Below are 18,397 nucleotides of genomic sequence, written 5' to 3' on the forward strand. Positions count from 1 at the left end.
TTGAAAATTGAGAATCATAATAAAAATAACACTCATTCTAACTGGGTGCTTCCTCAGGCCCTGCTGAGAGATGCAGTCTTAGCTCCTGCCGGGGACAGGCCAAGGGTGGCGGCAGTGCCCACCCCCAGTCCAGCCCCCAGGAGGGGCGGTGGATAGGGCCAGCTCTGAAGGCAGACAGGTGATGGTAAATCAAGTAGGGCTTGTGCCAGGCAGCTGCTAAGATCGCTCCAAGAATCTCAAAATCCTGATTAATGAGCAAGATGGCGTGAAGCTTTGGCAGTGGGACTCAGGCGCCTTTTCTTATGAAAAGCAGCGACACACACTGCTGGCAGCTGTCTGGCGAAATGCCTGCTTACCTGGCCTCCATGGAGGGGCTCAGGGGAGACCTTGGCATTGCCTGGGAGCTGGTAGAAGTGGGGCGAGAAGCTGACAGTGTCCCCATCCTTCCCAGCTCCTGGGGACGTGGACTCAGAAAGAGAGAACAGAAAACATGGGGCCAACACAGCTAACAACCCCATTCCAGCAGGCAGAGGCCCTGCACTGCCTGTGTCTTCAGGTACCAGGACGTTCTGCTGCCCAGCACCCCTCACCGGGCACACACTTGAGCTGAGTGGGCACTGAGAAGACACCTCTCCTTTGCCACTGCCCAATTCAGAAGGCCAGACACAACAGGGCCCCAGGGATGCAGCCACCAGGGAGGTCAAGATCCTTCATCCAGTCAGTGGTTCTCAACCGTGGAACGTCACCTCTGTCACACTTCAGGGGGAGGGTGGTGGGGACTATGGGCATCTGGTGGGTAAAGGCAGGGATCCTACAGTGTAGCACAGCTCCCCTGCTCCCAACAAAGAATTACCAAGCCCTGAATGTCAATGGTGCTGAGGCTGAGAAACTGCTCTCGTCCGATCATCACAGCACTTCTCCCTCCGACTGCCTTTTGGAAGCGCGGCTCTCTTTCTTTTAGGCATTCCCACTGTGGCTTCAATACAGACCAGCTAAATTTGCTCTGGCTCCCCAGTAGCTCAAACATCTTCCCCAGCCTTTAGTGCTTGATGGGAGAGAGGAGGAGAGACACACAATTCTACAACCAAGCACAGAAGGAACCCTAGAACAACCAGAGCCGCCTTCTGACCAGCTGCCCCAAACTGGGGCTCCCCGGCTGTCAGGCCTCTACCTTCCATTTACTCCCTCCATCCTTTTGCTCCCAGCCCTGGGCCTTTGGGACGTTAGGCCAAGGGCTAAAGACAGGAGACTAGACTCACAGTGGACGTAGGAGTTTGTGGTGACTCAGTGTCCCTGCCCTCAGCCCAAGTGGCAATGGTTACTCTCTGTGGCTCTTTCCCCCAGTCTCTTCCTGCTTCTGGGAGACCAGTCTGCAACCACTTGCCTCATGTGAACCCTGACTTCCCTTCTTGCTGAATCGTCAGACTGTGATACTGGGGTGATTCACATGATTACGGGAGGTTGGGAGCAGCCATGACAGATGCCCAGGGACTCTGGCAGTACTGCTGGAGTCTTCTCCCCATTGCAGGAGAAGTGTCTACGGAAGCAGAGTCAAAGTTTGAACACACGGACACCATTCTCTCCAGGTCTAAAGTGAGACCCCATCCACAGGATCCAAGGTACCCAGGCACCCTTGGAATCAGCCCCAGGGATCATGACAGGGTGACAAGGTCAACCTCCTGGCAGGGCTGTTACTAGGCACCGAGCCCTACCTGGGAGCCCAGAGCACGGGGGGACCAGCCCTGCCACTGAGGAGTTCACAGTGGCAGAAGGGGCAGGGCCAGTGAGGGGCACTCAGAGCAAGGGAAGGGGCCAGCATTTGTGGAGCACTTGGCTTGTGCTGGGCACCCTGCCAAATACTTTTGAAATATCTCATTTAATTTGTACCCGTTCCCTGAGGGACTCAACTTTATTATTATCCTCATTTTATAAAAGGGGAATTTGAGCCTCAGTAATTTGAATGAATGGCTGGCAGAAAGCCACTACCAGTCTCCCCACCTCCAAGGAGCTGCTCAAGCCCCTACTCCTCGGCTGTTTCTCCTGCTCCTAACCCCACACCTCGGTAATCAGGTGCTTCAGGGCCTCAAGCTAGATGCTGATTTGTACACTTTGAGGCCCCAAATCAGCTGGAGGTACCCTCAGAATGAGCAGGCAGAAGGAAAGGAAGGCGACCTGCTGAGGACCATTATGTGCTGGATCTTTCACAGAAGCATGATTAAGTCCTCACCACAGCCATGAGTGGAGAAACAAATGTCACCAACACTCTAATATGGAAGCCAAAGGCACGTGCCCAGTGTCACAGCCAGTGAGTGGTGGAGCACAAGGAATCTCCCCCAGGGTCACCCCCCCAGCACCTGGCTGGAAGTGTTGAGGGCAGATCCGAAATGAGCCAAGGAAACGTGTCTGGCTTCATGAGCGACACACCGTGGGAGCTTTAGGACTCCTGTGATGGCACTGTACTGGGGTCAGGGCTCCCTACAACGCCCAGGACAGCCAGGGAGCCAAACATGAGCGCATCAGTAGCTGCACTTAGCTCTCAGCCAGCAGGGCGATCAGGGTGGGGCGAGGGATGGGAAAGGAAGTGGGTGTGGTAAGGAGGGAGTCAACAGGAAATGCACTTGGAACGTGCAGAGAAGCAGGCTGAGGCTGCACTGCCACCCCCAGACTTCTGCATTCTCGGTTCTCCCTCAGATGTTGAAAATCTGCTCGCCTCTGCAGGGCAAAATGGCACACTCTTCCTCCTTGAGAAAGCCCTCTTTCTGGGAGCACTGAGGGTACCCAGGCTTCTGGGAGGAAACAAAGATACTGAGGCTCCTTGGCTCTGGGAACATTTGTGGGAAAACCTCAAGTTTGAGACCACAGGCCGGGGCACAGCAAAGGGCCAAGCCTGGGGCAGGAAAACTCCAAAACAGAGGGATGGATGGGCAGTGGCTGCCTCCAGACCAACATGCCCAGCACCCTTGAGCCCACACTCTCCATGCGGGGGGGAAGTCTTGGGGGGGCAGGCAGAGGGATGAGTCTCAGCCTGCCGTGTCCTGGCCTGGCTCTACACCACCTGCCATAAAGTCATCACCCATCTCCTTCCCCCTTGGAGCCTCCAACTCCCCATCTGTAAAATGGCAGTAATGGTCTCCGGCCAGCCCACCTCATAGGATTGCCAGGAAACCTCAAGAATAATTGTCGTGAGGCTTCGGAAGGGGGAACCCACTAAAGTAGTAGCAGCAGAGCCTTCAACTGTGCCCCCACCAAGAAGCCCTGAGAGGTGCTCTTCTTATCTTCACTTCGCAGATGAGCAAACAGGCTCAGAGAGGCTAAGTAACTTGCCCAAGGTCCTACAGCCGAAAGTCGCCCCAGCAAAACCTGGACGCAGCCACCTGCCCCGCTTGCTCAGGGCTCCTCTTGCCACTAAGCGGCCTGGCCAAGATTTGGAATCGTGGGAAGCTGCCCTGGGAAGAGAAAGCAACCATCCCAGCCCTTGAGGAATGTGCAGCGTCACTGGAGAGACCAGTGGAAAGTGCTTGCCACAACAAGAGAGACACTTAGAAGCTCAGGGCGAGGGCTGTGGAGACAGGATACAACCAGTGGGAGATGAGAGCCACGTCCTACCAACTTGCAGGAACAGCTGCAGGCCTGCTGGGGAGGGTGTCAAGGTGGGAAGGGCAGGCGACAGAAGTAACAGAGGGCTAGGGTCTAGGCGCTGCCCTGTCACCATCTCTCTCACTATGTGACCCTGGGCAAAGGGCCTCTCCCTCTCTGGACCTCAGTTTCCCCAGATGCACAATGACAGGATTGGACTAAGGTCCCTTCAAGCTCTGAGACTTACGAGTTTCTGCTAGAACCTTCTGCACCTCTTCATCCTCAAAACTGGCAAACCAGCCCTGATTATTGGAAGTTTTCATGTTGTCTTCCTAGAGGAAAATACCATCGTCTCAGTAGACACCAGCACACTGACCTTGGCCGAGGCGCCTGTATTGTTCTTGGACCAGGTTGGCACCCTCTGACCACCCACCTGACCAACCAGGATGGGGGATGGGTGGAGAAAGTGCTGCCCAGCACGTTGGCCCACGCATCAAAGGCAGTGGTGGGAAGCAGAAAGAACAGTCCTGGCCGGCCCCGCCTCCACGTGAGTCAGCAGCTGTTTCTTCCAACATATTTTTCCTCCACCACATACCACAGGGTATTGCCAACATCCCAACAACTGCACAGATCTGGACAATGCCAGTTCTAAACAAACTTTCAGATTAAGCCTGAGTCTGCGTTCACACAACTGTGGTGAAGGGCCTGCCATGGATAGTGCCTGACTGGAAGATGGCAAGATTCATGACCAGAGAGCTGCCCTCCCGAGAACTCGGTCTGATGGTGTCATGGTCTCCCTGGCACATGTTGGGAAGTGTCACTTCATTCTTTCTATTCCTTGGGGCTCCAGAAGCAACTAACATTTACTGCATGCATATCCGTCTCAGGAACTATGCTGTATATCTTTAGTCCTCATGAGGCCTCTACAAAGCAGGTATTATTAGCCCCATTGTTTCAGAAAAAAATAAAAATACTGAGGCCCAGAGAAGTAACTTGCCCAGGATCCTGCAGCTAGTGAACAAGAGAAGTGGGAGCGGCCCCCAGAGCCTCTCAGCCCCGGGCCAGCTCCCGCTCCACTGTGAACTCAGATCTCCAGTCACCTACTGAGATATTTATAGCAATAACAGCTAAAGTCATAAGATGATTTGGCGACATGTACAGATGACATAAATTATCTACCAGAAGACTTTTCTCCCTAATGGAGCCAGAATATTTTATTCTTAGTAATATAATTAAGTATAGGACAATTTTAAGATACTAGGCTCTGCCTTGCTCCCAGAGTAAGCACTAAGGAGACAGCAACTAACACTGGGACCTCTCCCTACAAGGAAGAACTTTCTACCAGTTAGAGGAGGCCAAAGGTAAAAGAGCCTTCTTGAGGGGGCAGAAGCCCAGGTCACGGCAATACCAGTGAGATGACAGGTATCCTCCACTACGATTCAGAGAGCCAGGCACGAGGCTGAGCCTTCTAAGTGTTCTGGTTGGACTCTCCATGCTAGATGATAACAATGATGGTGATCATGGTAGCAGCAATGATGATGGTGATAAAGGTGATGGTGGTAGTGGTGGTGATGGTGACAATGAAGATGGTGATGATGGTGGTAATAGTGGTGGTGGGGATGGTAGTGTTGATAGTGATGGCGATGGTGGAGATGATGGTGGTGATGGTAGTGTTGATGATGATAATGATGGAGATGGTGGTGATGATGGTAGTGGTGGTGATGATGGTAGTGGTGGTGGTAACGGTGATAATGGTGATGGTGGTGGTGGTAGTATTGTTGATAGTGATGGTGGAGATGATGGTGGTGACAGTAGTACTAACGATAATGATGATGATGGAGATGATGGTGGAGGTGGTGATGGTGATGGCGATGATGGTAGTGGTGGTGATGGTGGTGATGACAGTGTTGATGATGAAGGTAATGATGATGATAGTGCTTGTGACGAGCAGCTACCATTTGCTGAGCACCCACAGTGTGGCCAGATATGCTAGGTGCTTTAAACCTTTTGGTTTATGTGATCTTCACACTAACCCTCTGTGCTAAGTTATTATTATCCCCATTTTACCAATGAGGAAGCTGAGGCTCAGAGTGGTCACCTGGTTAGAGAGCAGTAAGGCTGAGATTCAAACCCTGGTCCACTGGATTCTAAAGGTGCTGTTTCTCCCCTACCTCATGTCTCCCCAAGTGACCCACTCCAGATGAGAAACCATTTCTTCTGCTGATGATCAATTTCCAGACTCTATTTCCTCAGCACAAATGTCCCCAATCCCCTATCAAGCCAACCTCCCTTAGCCATTGGCATTTGTTTGAAGAGGCAAAGCCTTATCTGAAAGGAAAGGGTTCATCTAAAGTGGACTTTGTGAGCTCCAGACTCTGACCCCTCCCCTGCCCTCGTCAATGAGAGTGGAAGCACACTTATTTGTACGACAAGGAAGGAAGAACAGTGGGGACTGATGGGTGCTGGCAGGGCGTTGAGGGGCGCTGCTGGGCTCGATGCACCTCCCTTCACCGAGGGCCCCCCAACCTCCCTTCAGAGGTCGCTTCCTGCCAAAGCCAAAGCCAAAGCCACAGCAGCATAGGTGGCAATGAGGCAGAGTGATGGAGAGGGCCAGCTGCACTCCAGCACTAAGGCAGAGCAAATCCTTTGTCCTTGCCAGCCTTGGTTTCTGCCTCTGCACTATGGGGAGAGGGGACGAGGTCACCCCTCTACCCTTCCCTCAGAGCCTCTTATGGTCCTGCTGCCAGCCTGCTACCAGGAGTCGAAGCCCCACTGCCATAACTTGGCTTCCAACGTTCCATATCCATCTGATGTGGAAGGGCAGGAGGAGGCCAGGAGGGGCAGGCTGAGTGGAGGGCAATGCCTGGAGTCTTCCCAGGCCTGCTCTGGCCTCCAACCTACACGATACAGGCAGGAATGGAGCTGGGACAGGAGGGCTGCAGTGGGAAGAAGTACAAGGGCGTGGCTGTGGCCCAGTCTTGCTCCTGACCTGCAGGCACCACAACTGGAAGCTCAGCTGCTGCACAAAAGCACAAGCCCACAAACAGGCCCAGGGGCCCAGACTGAGCACCCCACTCTCCTGCCTCCTCCTCTGCCCTGACTCTCCAGCAGCGGACATCCCAGCCCAGCAGCCTCCTCACTTCCTCCCCAGGGCAGCACGGTGCAGATGGTCAGCTGACTTCCTACCCTGGGACCTGACTGCTCTGGAGGGGCAAGGCCGCAAAGCCGGCTGGTGAACCCTTCCTGCAGACACCAGGCCCCTGCCCCAGGTCAGCAGATCTTGGCTTCTTGAGCACTGACACACGGCAGGGACTGCCACAGTCCCTCTGACCGAGCCCAGAATGTTCATGCCAACTTCAGCCTCAGGACGACCTGAAACTAAGGGCCATTCTCAACCCAGAGGGCCTTCACTCACTGGTTCCTTTATTTGTCCCCATCTGTGAAGCACCCACTATGCGTCAGGCACTGTCCTGAGTTCCATGGACTCAGGGACCAGCAAGACAGGCCCCTGTCTTCCAGGAGCCCCCTCCCAAAGGACACACCTGCAGAATTTCAAACCCAGCACAATTAGGACTCATGAAAGTACAATTAAGAATGAGAATTTTTTTGAGGCTGGAATTATCTCCCCTAGTTCTTCATTTCCAGCCTTCTTTTCCACTTGGGTCCTGAAACTTTCCCAAGTTTGTTCCTACAAAGAGGAAAATCATCCATTCCCCAAATGCTGCTACTCAGTAGGTCTGCACCTACATAACAGTGCTTAGGCTACCTGGGGTTTTATCACGCACACAGCACATCCACATCCAGCCCTGGGGGAGAGTAGAATGAGCAACTTGGCCCAATTCACAGATCAGGAAACTGAGGCCCTGGAATGTGCCCAGTGCTGCCAAATGGCAGAGGAGGCTGTGGCCATGGCCTCTCTGGTATGGGTTTTGGGGAGTTCTGAGAAGGAGCCTGGCCCGAAGCTGCCCTCGGATCTGGTCCCCTGGTGACAAGCTGCTGGGTGACCATAGCACAGCCCTTTCCCTCCTCCAGGCCTCAGTGGCTTCACCTGCAGACTCAAGTGGTTGAAGGAGGCGAGTGATGTTCGGTTTTTCTGGGTACCAACATGCCAGGAGTCCAGTGCTGGTGGGAAAGGATAATGTGTGTTCACATTGTCACAGAAGCACTGTGGCAGAGGGCCTGAAACTGCAGCGTTCCCCTGTCCTAGCTGGTCCCCAGCTTGGGGTTCTGATTCCTTCAATATGGAGAGCAGGAGTCCCAGGGGAATGCTCTTGCCGCCAAAAGGAGACACACTCTTTCCAGCCGACACACTCAGGCGAGTCCCCAGGTCGCAGACCCCTCTGTCCTTGCAGCCCATGGCTGCACAGGCATGGATGCCCTATGTTGGCATAGGCTCAACCAACCAAACACTTCCAAAGGTCTGAGATGAAAGGGCCCGCCTTCCCTGGGGCACCCAGTGCCTCAGCCATGAGGAGACTCTGCTGGCAGCCCCAGGAGTGAAGAGCCAAGCACCCATGAGGCCAGGGGAGCACTTTCCAATGGGTCCCCCAGCGCCCTGCAGAGAACTCAGCTAAAGGGAGCCTCGAAGGCTGCCTGCCTGCACCTCAAGTGCCCCAAACACACGGTCAGGGTCTTGCTCTTCAAAACTATTTAGATTGGTGGTTTCTATCCCCACCTTAGGAAACGGAGGCCACATTCCAGCTCCTTGGAGAGAAGTCACAGGCTCTGATGAGCTTCTCTGGTGAAGCCCCAAGCTCAAGGCCAGCTAGAAAGTAGTGTTTTCCAGATTTCATGAAGAGCTGTGCCTGAGGCCGGGGTGACTGGCTTCCTCTGCGCCAAGAAGGCTGGAGTACGGCAGGGGCTGACAAGAAGGGCCCTGCGTGGGGACTCTGATGCTGACTCAACAGGGGCATCTATGGAGCCAACTAGAGCTGGACACTGCGAGGGGCCCAGGCAGCCAGGCCTCACTCTCCATTCTCTCCCCTTTCCCGTGGCTCTGCCAATAAATAGCCAAGGATGGATGGGCTGTGGGTCCGTCACTAGGGTGCCACTGGGATGGCAACATCAGGCTAGGGGCCAGACAGACCTGAGCTCAAAGCCCTCTCTGCAGCCACCTCCTCACCATGTGGCCTTGGGCAGGCCCTCCACCCCTGAACCTCACTTTCCTCATCTGTAAGTTAGGCGAGCAGAGCCCATCTTGGCGGGGGAGGGGGGGCTCCCATGAGGAAGAAACAAAACAAGGTATGTGAGGGTGACTCTAATGTGTTGGATGGATGGGGGGGTGGGGGCGGTCTACACCGCGCCAGGCCTGGAACACCTGTTGTCCAGTTCAGGGCCAGTGCTGGGTGGACTCTCCAGCTTATGTTTTTACACTGATCGGCACCAGCCAGAGGCTCAGCTGGCAAACTGCGGGGGCTGGGTTCCACCTGTCAGGCTTCTGGCAGCTCCAGGCAGCCCCTTTCCCAGGCCAAAGGCTGTGGATGCAGGAAGGATGGATGCTCAGAGCCATTAAGAAACCTATGGGACATCAGCTACTGGCCTAGCTAGGCTGCCACATTTCTCCTTATTTGGAAAGAATGTGGCTCTGGAAACTCTTGGGTGTAATCCTAAAGAAAAAGTCTCATATCATTACCAAAGGAAATAATTACGAAGCATTAAATGGGAAAAATATGTCATGAGTAAATGCTGTGCCTGGCACGTGCTAAGTATGATTGTCATCTTCAGTCAACACTATGGTGCTCAGAAAAAGATCTGAAAACAGAGGACCCGAGGCCTTGGGCCTGACCGCCCTCTCACCCCATGGGTCTGAACAGTTGATATTCTCTCCACACTGGGACCAAAACAGGTCTGCCCTGGAACATGAGCTCTGGGAGAGGGGCATTTCCCATCAGTTGCCACTGGAGACAACGGGAAGGAAGGGGCGTTCCCACGGACAGGATGAGGATGCTCCCAGGTGTGAGGATGGCGGTGGGGGTGGCAGGGTGGTGAGGGCTTATTTTTCACATAGAGCAGAACAAACAGAAGTGAGTTACTGGAAGGCAAAACCCTCCTTTGATTCATCTCACCCATGGTCCTCCCTTCCCAGGGCCAGGGCAGCACAGCACACGTAGGGGCAGCTCCGGGCCGAAAATCTGAGTCCTGTCATGTGCAAAGGGGCGGGGGCAGGAATTTGCTCCCTTTCATTACCAGAATGGCCAGGGCTGACTAGGCGTGTGTTTTGGGTAGGGCCGTAGGTGGCTCAGCCTTCCTGTGGCCACTGACTTTATGCTCTCCCGGCTCTGGAGTTCCTGGGTCTGCAGGCCAGCACTTAACAGAAGGAGCCCTCATGTGACCGCCTACCCATCCACATTTGGACCGAGGAGCCTGGACGGCGGGTTCACACCAGGTCACCCCAGCTTCTTTTAAAAGTGAGACAGGCAGGAAGGGCACGGTGATCACTTTGCCGACAGTCAAGACTGACATGAGCCACGGGTCCCAAAACAGTGCTGAGGTTACAAGAGCCCAAGGCGCACACAGGTCACAGGCTTCTCAGAATTCCTGTTTTAGCTGACGGTGACACAGAATATGAGCTTTAGTGTCCGAGACTGCCTCCCCAGGCCCTCAATCTAGCGGCCCATTCATAACTTCACTGCCACACTGGACACTCCCGGCCGCAAAAGTGGACTGTCCACCGTGTCCCGCTACATTCAGGTGACAGGGCTGCTAAGAAGCTCAAGGACCCAGTCATCCCCCATCTCCTGGCCACACTCCAGGACCACTCCCATGACAACGCCCCCTCCTGCACAGCAGGCAGCCCATTCTGAGGCTGGGTGTTTCCACATGAATTAGGGATTTGTGCCAAGACCCACTGGGACGGTGAGGGGCCCAAAAGCCACAGCCTTCTCGGATTTCAATAGGAAAATGAGGGGCTCCTTGAACTTGACACCTTTCCCCACCTGGTCGCCTTCCCCACCAAGACATTCCCTCCCATGGACTTCCAGGCAAATGCTGCAGGACACACGGGATGCCGAGGAAAGAGGAATAGGCAAGAACGGCCCAGCACTGGGATTCTGGGAGATGGCCCTTCCTTGGAGGCGTCTTTGCCACTCCAGGTGATGGACTATCATCATCCAGGACACTGCTCAGTGGCAGAGCCAGGGCTGGGCCAGGTGTGAGTGCCTGATCCTGGACCCTGCTCATGTGCCGTGCCCCAGCCAGTTGCTGCCAGCCTCTGGGGTCACTCTAATGCCACCCTTCCCCACGGAAAGTCCTTCTGCCTCTCTGCCCATCATCTCCCCCCTTACCTGTGTCTCTGGTCTTCTCAGCACTGACTCTGTCTCACATGATCTTCTTTGCTCCTGCTCACTGTCTGTCTGCCCACACAAGGGGAAGCTTCCAGAGAGCAAGGCCCGTGGCCACCTTGCTCCACACTGTATCCTCAGGGCCGAGAGCAGTGCCTGCACACAGCAAGTACACACTGAACAGCACTGGCCCCAGAACGAGTAGGATCCACTGAGATGGAGAGAATGAGGTCTTGTTTCTATTTTTCTTGCTCTGTGGCACCTAGCACAGTGCCCAGCACACAGTAGGTCCCCAGACAGAGGTGTATTGGATTGAACACAAGGTGACAGAGATAGACCACCTGAATCTGAGTCCTACAAAATTCGGAAGGAAGCCCAGATTCTGTCCCTGGCATGGGGCAAGGCCTGAGAATCTGGGAAGCAGATTCTTCCCAGAACGTAGGTGCGACCTGGGTTTTCTCACATAAAATGCGCACCTCGGCTGGGCAGGGGCAGTGTGGAGGCAAAACAGGCCCCACAAATAAGTGTGTCCTGAATGAGCATGGGGGTCCTCGGGTTCTGGGGAGCACTCTTGTGGTGGGGATACCACAGCCCCAAAACGTAATGGTTTGCTTAGAGAAAATTACACAGTCAAACCAGCTCCCTGGACTCACGTACAAACTATTCATAAAGAACAAAACCAGGCCGGCCCCGCGGCTTAGCGGTTAAGTGCGCATGCTCCGCTGCTGGCAGCCCAGGTTTGGATCCCGGGCGTGCACCGACGCACCGCTTGTCCGGCCATGCTGAGGCCGCGTCCCACATACAACAACTAGAAAAATGTGCAACTATGACATACAACTATCTACTGGGGCTTTGGGGGAAAAATAAATAAATAAATAAAATTATTAAAAAAAAAAAAAAAAAAAAGAACAAAACCAAAACGACAGCAGGGCCCTGCCCAGACGGCACCCCTGCTCCAACTCCGTGGTAGAGGGCTGACGCTGGAAATGACTCTTGTGCTTGAATGGGCTGGAAACATCTGGCCAACTGTGCCCAGAGTAGCCATGCCAGCTCAGCTCCTGTACCCAGGCCAAGAAGCCCCCTGAATGGGTGGGATGATTGATTAAATCACAAGAGGTGTGTTGTCCACAGAACACACATGATGGAGTGTGTTCTGTGGTGTTAAAGGAAAACAGCATAGGACAAACTCATGATAACAAGAGAAGCAACACATTCGCCACAGAGCTTGGACCAAATAGCCTAAAAGAACTCAACTCTATTTTGCACAGGGCCAAGAATTTTGTGGTAACTTTTTTTTTTTTAACTATGTGTCTGCATTTCTTATTGGACAGAGTAAGAAACTGGTCCTAAGCTCCTATATTTTCTGTTTTAATAAGTAGTATTTCTTCATTTCTCTCTTTTAAAGGAACAAATTCTTATTTCTTTTCATCACTCCACAAACAGCTTATCTGAAACTGTGGAATCAATGGACTCCAGGGGCTAGAAGGAGCATCAAGAGTCTCTATTCAGCTGTTTAGAAAAAAGGCTGCAAGGATCTACAGCAAACATTCAACAATGGTTGTCTGAGGGTGGATTTCAGAGGAATTTCACTTTATGTTTTTACATTTCTGAACTGTAATTTTTTACCTTTTGAACTTTAAATTTTTTATATGTATGCATTAATTTTATAATCAGAAAAAACAATAAATATCAACTAATGTGGAAATTACTTGAGCTGATATACAAGTGTTTTTCCCTATTCCAAGAATTGTTATGTTCCATTATGTTCTCAATGTGAGACATACATCATCTCATTTAACTCACTATTATTATACTCATTTTACAGATGAAGAAACTATGACTCAGGGTCCCATAGCTAGATCCGCACCCAGCGCTGCTTCCAAAGGCCTTGGTCTCAGGCAACCTGCTGCACAGCCTCCCAGCAGACTTGAGGGCTCCTTTCTACCTGTCCCTTTTTCTACCTGGCCACTGAAAGCAGCTGTCATCCTAACCACAAGTAGTACAGAGACCACAGAATTGGGTGGGCACTCCAGAGGCATCTGGGTCATGACTGGTGACTTCTCTCCCACAAACAGCCAGGTCAGTTCCCAGCCTCATCCAGCAGACTGTCCAGTGCAGGGAAAGGAGCAGGCCCATAGGAGCCTGGGGAGGGGGCTTTGCTAGACATTAAACTGAAGAAAACACTGGTGTGTCTGGGGATGGGGATCCTACTGGGCAACATGGAGGCCTGGCCATCTTCTGTGCTGCTCTACACTGTGCCACCCCAGAAGATTTCAGGACCAGAAGCCCAGGGTCATCTCTGCAGAGGTCCCAGGCCACAGACTCAAGAACAGACGTCAAGTGGGTCCCCTCCCGCCCACTGCCACGTGCCCAGCCCTGATGACATGTTAATGGTGTTTCTCAAAGGCTGCTCTGCCATGGGGTCAGCCCCCACACAATGCATACAAAATGCTGCATTCTCCACTCCCTCTTGGGGACACAAGTATGTTCAGGCTCCGAGAACCATCACCTTAATGAGACCTGTTTAACTGTGTTGGACCTTTGAGAACCTTCTGTACAAGTCTGGCAGAACAAGAGTCTACAAAGCCCACCTCAGGAGACAGGGACAAAGGTGCACACGAGTTCCTAGGAGTGGACCTGGTGCTCTGACAAACTGACCTTTACTTCCCCAGCAACCAAACGGAGAGCTTCGGTGCAGGGAGGTGACGGGCACAGGCTGCCAGTGGCAAAAGTCCAGGGATGCATTCCTCACCTCCACCCACATTCCCCGTCTCCACCTATGAGATCTTCTCCAGCCTTCTGGTCCTCGGACCCTGCTCCCTGAGCCTCCTGCCTCTGTGCCATGCACTGGCTCAGCACACACTCCTAGCCACACCACCCAGGTTCAAATCCCACACTTGTCACGGACTGGCTCTGTGGCCGTGGGCAAGTTAGTAATCAAGTCTCTGCTTCAGTGTCCTTGGTGGTAATCCGGCATGTACAGTATCTGTCTCGTGGGTTGATGTGAGCGTTAAGAGAGCTCATACACAAATAGCAATGAGAGCAGTGCTGGGAGCGCACGGAGTGTTAGGAAAGTGCCTGCAATTTCATTATCATCACCCAGTCTTTCTCAGGGACCCCAGAATGTTCCAGGGCCCTCAGTTTAGCACTGGCCTCATCCACCCTCATTCTGGCTAACTGCTTATGCATGAGTCTCTCCCAGGCTGGGACTGTGGCTAATGCACACTCACCTCCAGCATCCTGTACACAGTAGGAGCTTAGCTTAGGTTGACAGGACTCGCAGAAGTCCTCGCACACAGTAGGAGCTTAGCTTAGGTTGACAGTGACTCACAGGTCACAGGACCTGTGAAGCTAAACTCCTCTTTGGAAAATCGTGACCCCCCAACCCAGTCTTCCTGCTTCTCCGGTTATGGATACCCTTAAGTCTGAGCAGAGTTGCCCACTGCACACTGCCCCTGCAGGACCAGGCGGGAATAAGAGGACCTACAGGGGAGCAGCTCTGGGGACCAGCCCTGTGGCATAGCGGTTAAGCGCACGCACTCCGCTGCTGGCTGCCCGGAGTTCACGGGTTCGGATCCCGGGCGCGCACCGAGGCACTGCTTGTCAGGCCATGCTGTGGTGGCGTCCCATATAAAGTGGAGGAAGATGGGCACGGATGTTAGCCCAGGGCCAGTCTTACTCAAGCAAAAAGAGGAGGATTGGCAGATGTTAGCTCAGGGCTGATCTTCCTCACAAAAAAATAAATAAATAAAAATAAAAAATAAAAAATACAGGGAAGCAGCTCTATTTAAAAGAGGGAGCACATCTCCTCATGGTCATCCTTTCCTCCTCACACCTCATTTTTTCACGTCAGCTTCACAGCGGGTCTGCGCCCACAGCAATGGTGGAAGTGGTTCCTGGTTGTATTAAGAACTTTCCAACCACATTCCTGGGTCCCCAAAGACACCCTGACCCAGGCCACAGCCTCCTGGCTCTGGGCTGGCTGCTGCAGATTTCTTAGGTGCAGAGCGGCTTAGCCCTGGAACAGGCCGGCCTCTGTTGACTGGATTTGAGGTGGAGTATAGGATAAAACCGCGGCCATCTCTTGCTTTTAAATGTCAGAGCCAACTCTCCCACCCTTATTTTCATAATGCTGCTCCAAAACGACCTCACTGGGCCAAGTTCTGTTACCACAAAGTTAATATTCTCTAGTAACTTCCCAGCTGGTTGTCCACCTTGGGGGCCAGAACATATCTGGCCAGCAGGCGACTTCTGGATTCCCAGCCAGGGTGAACTTTCTAGGGGTTTGTCTTGAATGACGAGAATCCCAGGGCCACCCCTACTGTCTGCGTTGGAGTTTTGTTCTCCCATACTGAGCGGAACAGCCTCACCAAAAAACCTCTTTGAGGGACAGGAGAAAACTGAGGCAGTGAGTGAAAGCAGAAGGAAAGGAACAAGCAACCCTCCCTTCGGCCCATGCTTCTCAAGCACAGAAGCGACGGCAGAGCAGCCTAGAAAAGACGGCAGCCTTGGGACTGGACAGGCAACCCAGCAAACGCTTCCAGAGCAACGCCACTGTGAGGACACAGTTCATTAAAAAAACAAGTGAGATGCTTTTGTGCACTGAGACACACTGAGCAGCTCGTCCCGAGCCAGGGCCCCAGGTAGCCAAAACTCACACGCTCCGGCCGCCCCTTTTCCGCAGCCCCCTCACCAGCAAGGCGTTCTCATTTGCCACTTGAGGAGCACAGGAAAAGGCCGCCCAGGGGCCAAGTTTCGGCTCAGCAGAGCCTTAGACAATTGGGCGGGCCACGTTACATCACCCCACATTCCTGACCGCCAGGATAATAGTGCCAGGCCCTTTCTAGGACTCGCTTTCAGTGAGAAATTGCCAAACAAATTCCAGTCGCTTTCCAAAGGAGGAAACTGAGGCACGGGGCCATCTAGATCAGGGGCTGGTAAAATTCTCTTAAAGGCCAGATAGTAAACATTTTAGGCTTTGTGGGCTGTGTGGTCTCTGTTGTAACACAACAGCAGCCACAGGCAACAGTAAATTGGTGGGCGTGGCTGTGTGCCAATAAAACTTTATTTGCAAAAACAGGCACAGCTGTGGGCTGTGGTTTGCTGACCCCTGATCTAGATGGTTTGAGGTGACGACTGCTACCACTCCTGGAAGACACGGGCCATGATTGTAGAATACCAATGAACTCCCACTCAGGAGGCCCCCGGGTCCACTTGGCAGAGCTCTAGTTAGAATATTAAATACACTATAATAAAATATTAAGTCACATGCTGTACAGAACTCAACAAACACTAGGCCTCAGTCCTCTGAGGTCCTGCTCTGTGACGAGGGGGGCCCCTCCACTCCCTCCCCACACAGGCTCAAGGGCTGAGGGAGGCCCAGGAGGAGAAGGACTCATGGCTCCCCTCTGTCCTACCTAAAACCCCAGCGGAAGAGGAGGAGGGACCAGCAGACTGGAACAAAGGCAAGTCCAGCTGCTCTGGACACCAGGCCTCCAAGAGGCCCAATACGGACTCTGAAACAGGGCTGAGGACCATGCTCCACCCTGTGCTTTTCCTTCTTCCAGCTGGCCGGCTCTGGGACCAGCCTCATGCCCACCACCCTGCACTGTGGAGTCTCTCTAGGGCCTGGGGCTGGGGCAGCTGGGAAGGTCCATGGAGAGCAGGGAAGGGGCTCTTCATTTTCTCCACCCACCACATCACGCTGAGCCTCAGGTGCCACTTCAGAAGCGCGGGGCTCCTCACGCAAGCCCCTGGGCTTCATCAAGGCCACCATTAGTGCCCCCATTTGGGCACTGCTCAGTGCTGCAGCTTCAAACTGGAGTTTCAGATTTCGGTAATAATCCAATTTTAGCCTACTTCATCCAGAACGGTGACAACTGTCACCTCAGACTGTCTAGACGGTTCCGACAGCTGGTGGAGCAGGCGCTGGACCGGGCTCCCCTGGTGATGTCACGTGAGCTCCCAGCTGCTGTCCCAGAACTGGGCACTGACCCCTGAGCCTAGCTGCTTCACTGTCCTCAAACCAGAGAGCCTCACGCATCCAGGGCCAATCTGTCCCACCAAGGGCCCACCACAACCAAGGAGGGGAGACTTGCTCCTGGCCAACCCTCAGCTCTGCGACTCCAGCTCTCGCTGGCCTGACCCCCTGTGTGGACACCTCAGATAGGATGGGTCTGGCACTCTGAGCCCTGCCCAGGTCCCCTAATGGAGAGTAGAATAAGCATGGACCTCACAGCCACGCCTGGCTCTGCCAGGCCTAGCCCTGTGAGCTTGGCTGCCACTCTGAACCACAGCCTCTTCTTCTGCAAAAGCAGGACAGCAGGGGCCGGCCAAGTGGCGCAAGCAGTTGAGTGCATGTGTTCCGCTGTGGTGGCCCGGGGTTTGCCGGTTCAGATCCCAGGCGTGCACCGACGTACCGCTTTTAAGCCGTGCTGTGGTGGCGTCCCATGTAAAGTGGAGGAAGATGGGCATGGATGTTGGCTCAGGGCCAGTCTTCCTCAGCAAAAGAGGATTGGCATCGGATGTTAGCTCAGGGCTGATCTTCCTCACCAAAAAAAAAAAAAAGCGGGACAGCAATCTCCATTTTCCTGAATTGTAATGAAGACAACATGTAACTACATGAACACAAGCCTCGGCCCTGGCCCACAGAGCACAGCGGAGCACAGGGACACGTGGGTACAGTGTAAGTATGCTGCCGCATACAACAAGAGTCTCGTGTGTTATCACTTGCACGTTGACCCAAGTTTCAAGGGGTGGGGTCCAGGCCACACAAGGTGCAGGGCGAAAGGTCTCCAACATGAACCATGCTGTCCTTATTCCTGAGGAGAAGGGACAGTGTGGGAAACAGGGTGACTAGGCAGGTGACCCAAACCAAGGCAGAAATCCCCACTGTCTCACTGCTCAGGAGTGTGCCCTCTGGCTTTCTTGGCTCCTGGAGAAAAAGGAAGCCATTTCTGACTTGGTTCGCCCCTCCAAGGACAAACTTGGTCATCCCCCTTTTCGCCGGATGAAGTTCCCTGACTGTGAGGGAGAGGAGGTACTCTCCTGAGTGGCCTCACAGAGCTCAACTCAGCCAGCAGGCCCCCTGATCCAACCTGTACCAGGCCCTGACTCTCGGGCCTGTAGAAACCAGACAAGGAATTCTCTGAAGGCTCCAGGCCCAAGCAGTTCACTCTGCACAGGCAGAGATTCCACAGCCCCCCTTCTCCACTAAGGGGCACCACAGACATGAGCATAGTCTTCTCCCTCTGCCCTGGGATGCTTCCTCAAACTACCCACAGCCAGACTGAGGTTCAAAACTCCAGTCACCTAGTTCAAAACCATCTCTGACTCCCCAGTGCACACAGAATAAGGCCCCAACTCGCTCTCACGGCCCTCCACACTCCATCTCAACCACAGCTCCAGCTGGACGGGTTGGTTCCTGGTCTTGGGAACATCTCTGTGCCATGTCTCTCCTTTCCACTCCAGCTGAGGTGCAGCCCAAGAGTGCAGCTGGGCACCATGCCTGGGCCCCAGAGAGCTTCTATGTTCCCCTGCAA

At 53.6% G+C, this 18,397-nt stretch overlaps 1 protein-coding gene across 5 annotated transcripts in view; it reads right to left on the reverse strand.

Moving 5' to 3' along the window:
* The window catches only part of FAM53B (family with sequence similarity 53 member B), an 83,437-nt gene that overhangs the window by 24,956 nt on the left and 40,084 nt on the right, over positions 1–18,397 (reverse strand). The window contains exon 4 of one of the 5 annotated variants that reach the window (XM_087432798.1): positions 10,685–11,012. The exons of the other annotated variants lie outside the window; for them this stretch is intronic. Coding sequence (XP_087288924.1) covers positions 10,752–11,012 — 261 coding nt within the window. The 3' untranslated portion in view covers positions 10,685–10,751. Of the gene's footprint in view, positions 1–10,684; positions 11,013–18,397 lie in introns of those variants that run through there. 5 annotated transcript variants of the gene reach the window in all.

This window comes from Ceratotherium simum, chromosome 6 (assembly GCF_057802395.1).
Source record: "Ceratotherium simum simum isolate JZ-2026a chromosome 6, ASM5780239v1, whole genome shotgun sequence".
NCBI lineage: Eukaryota > Metazoa > Chordata > Mammalia > Perissodactyla > Rhinocerotidae > Ceratotherium > Ceratotherium simum.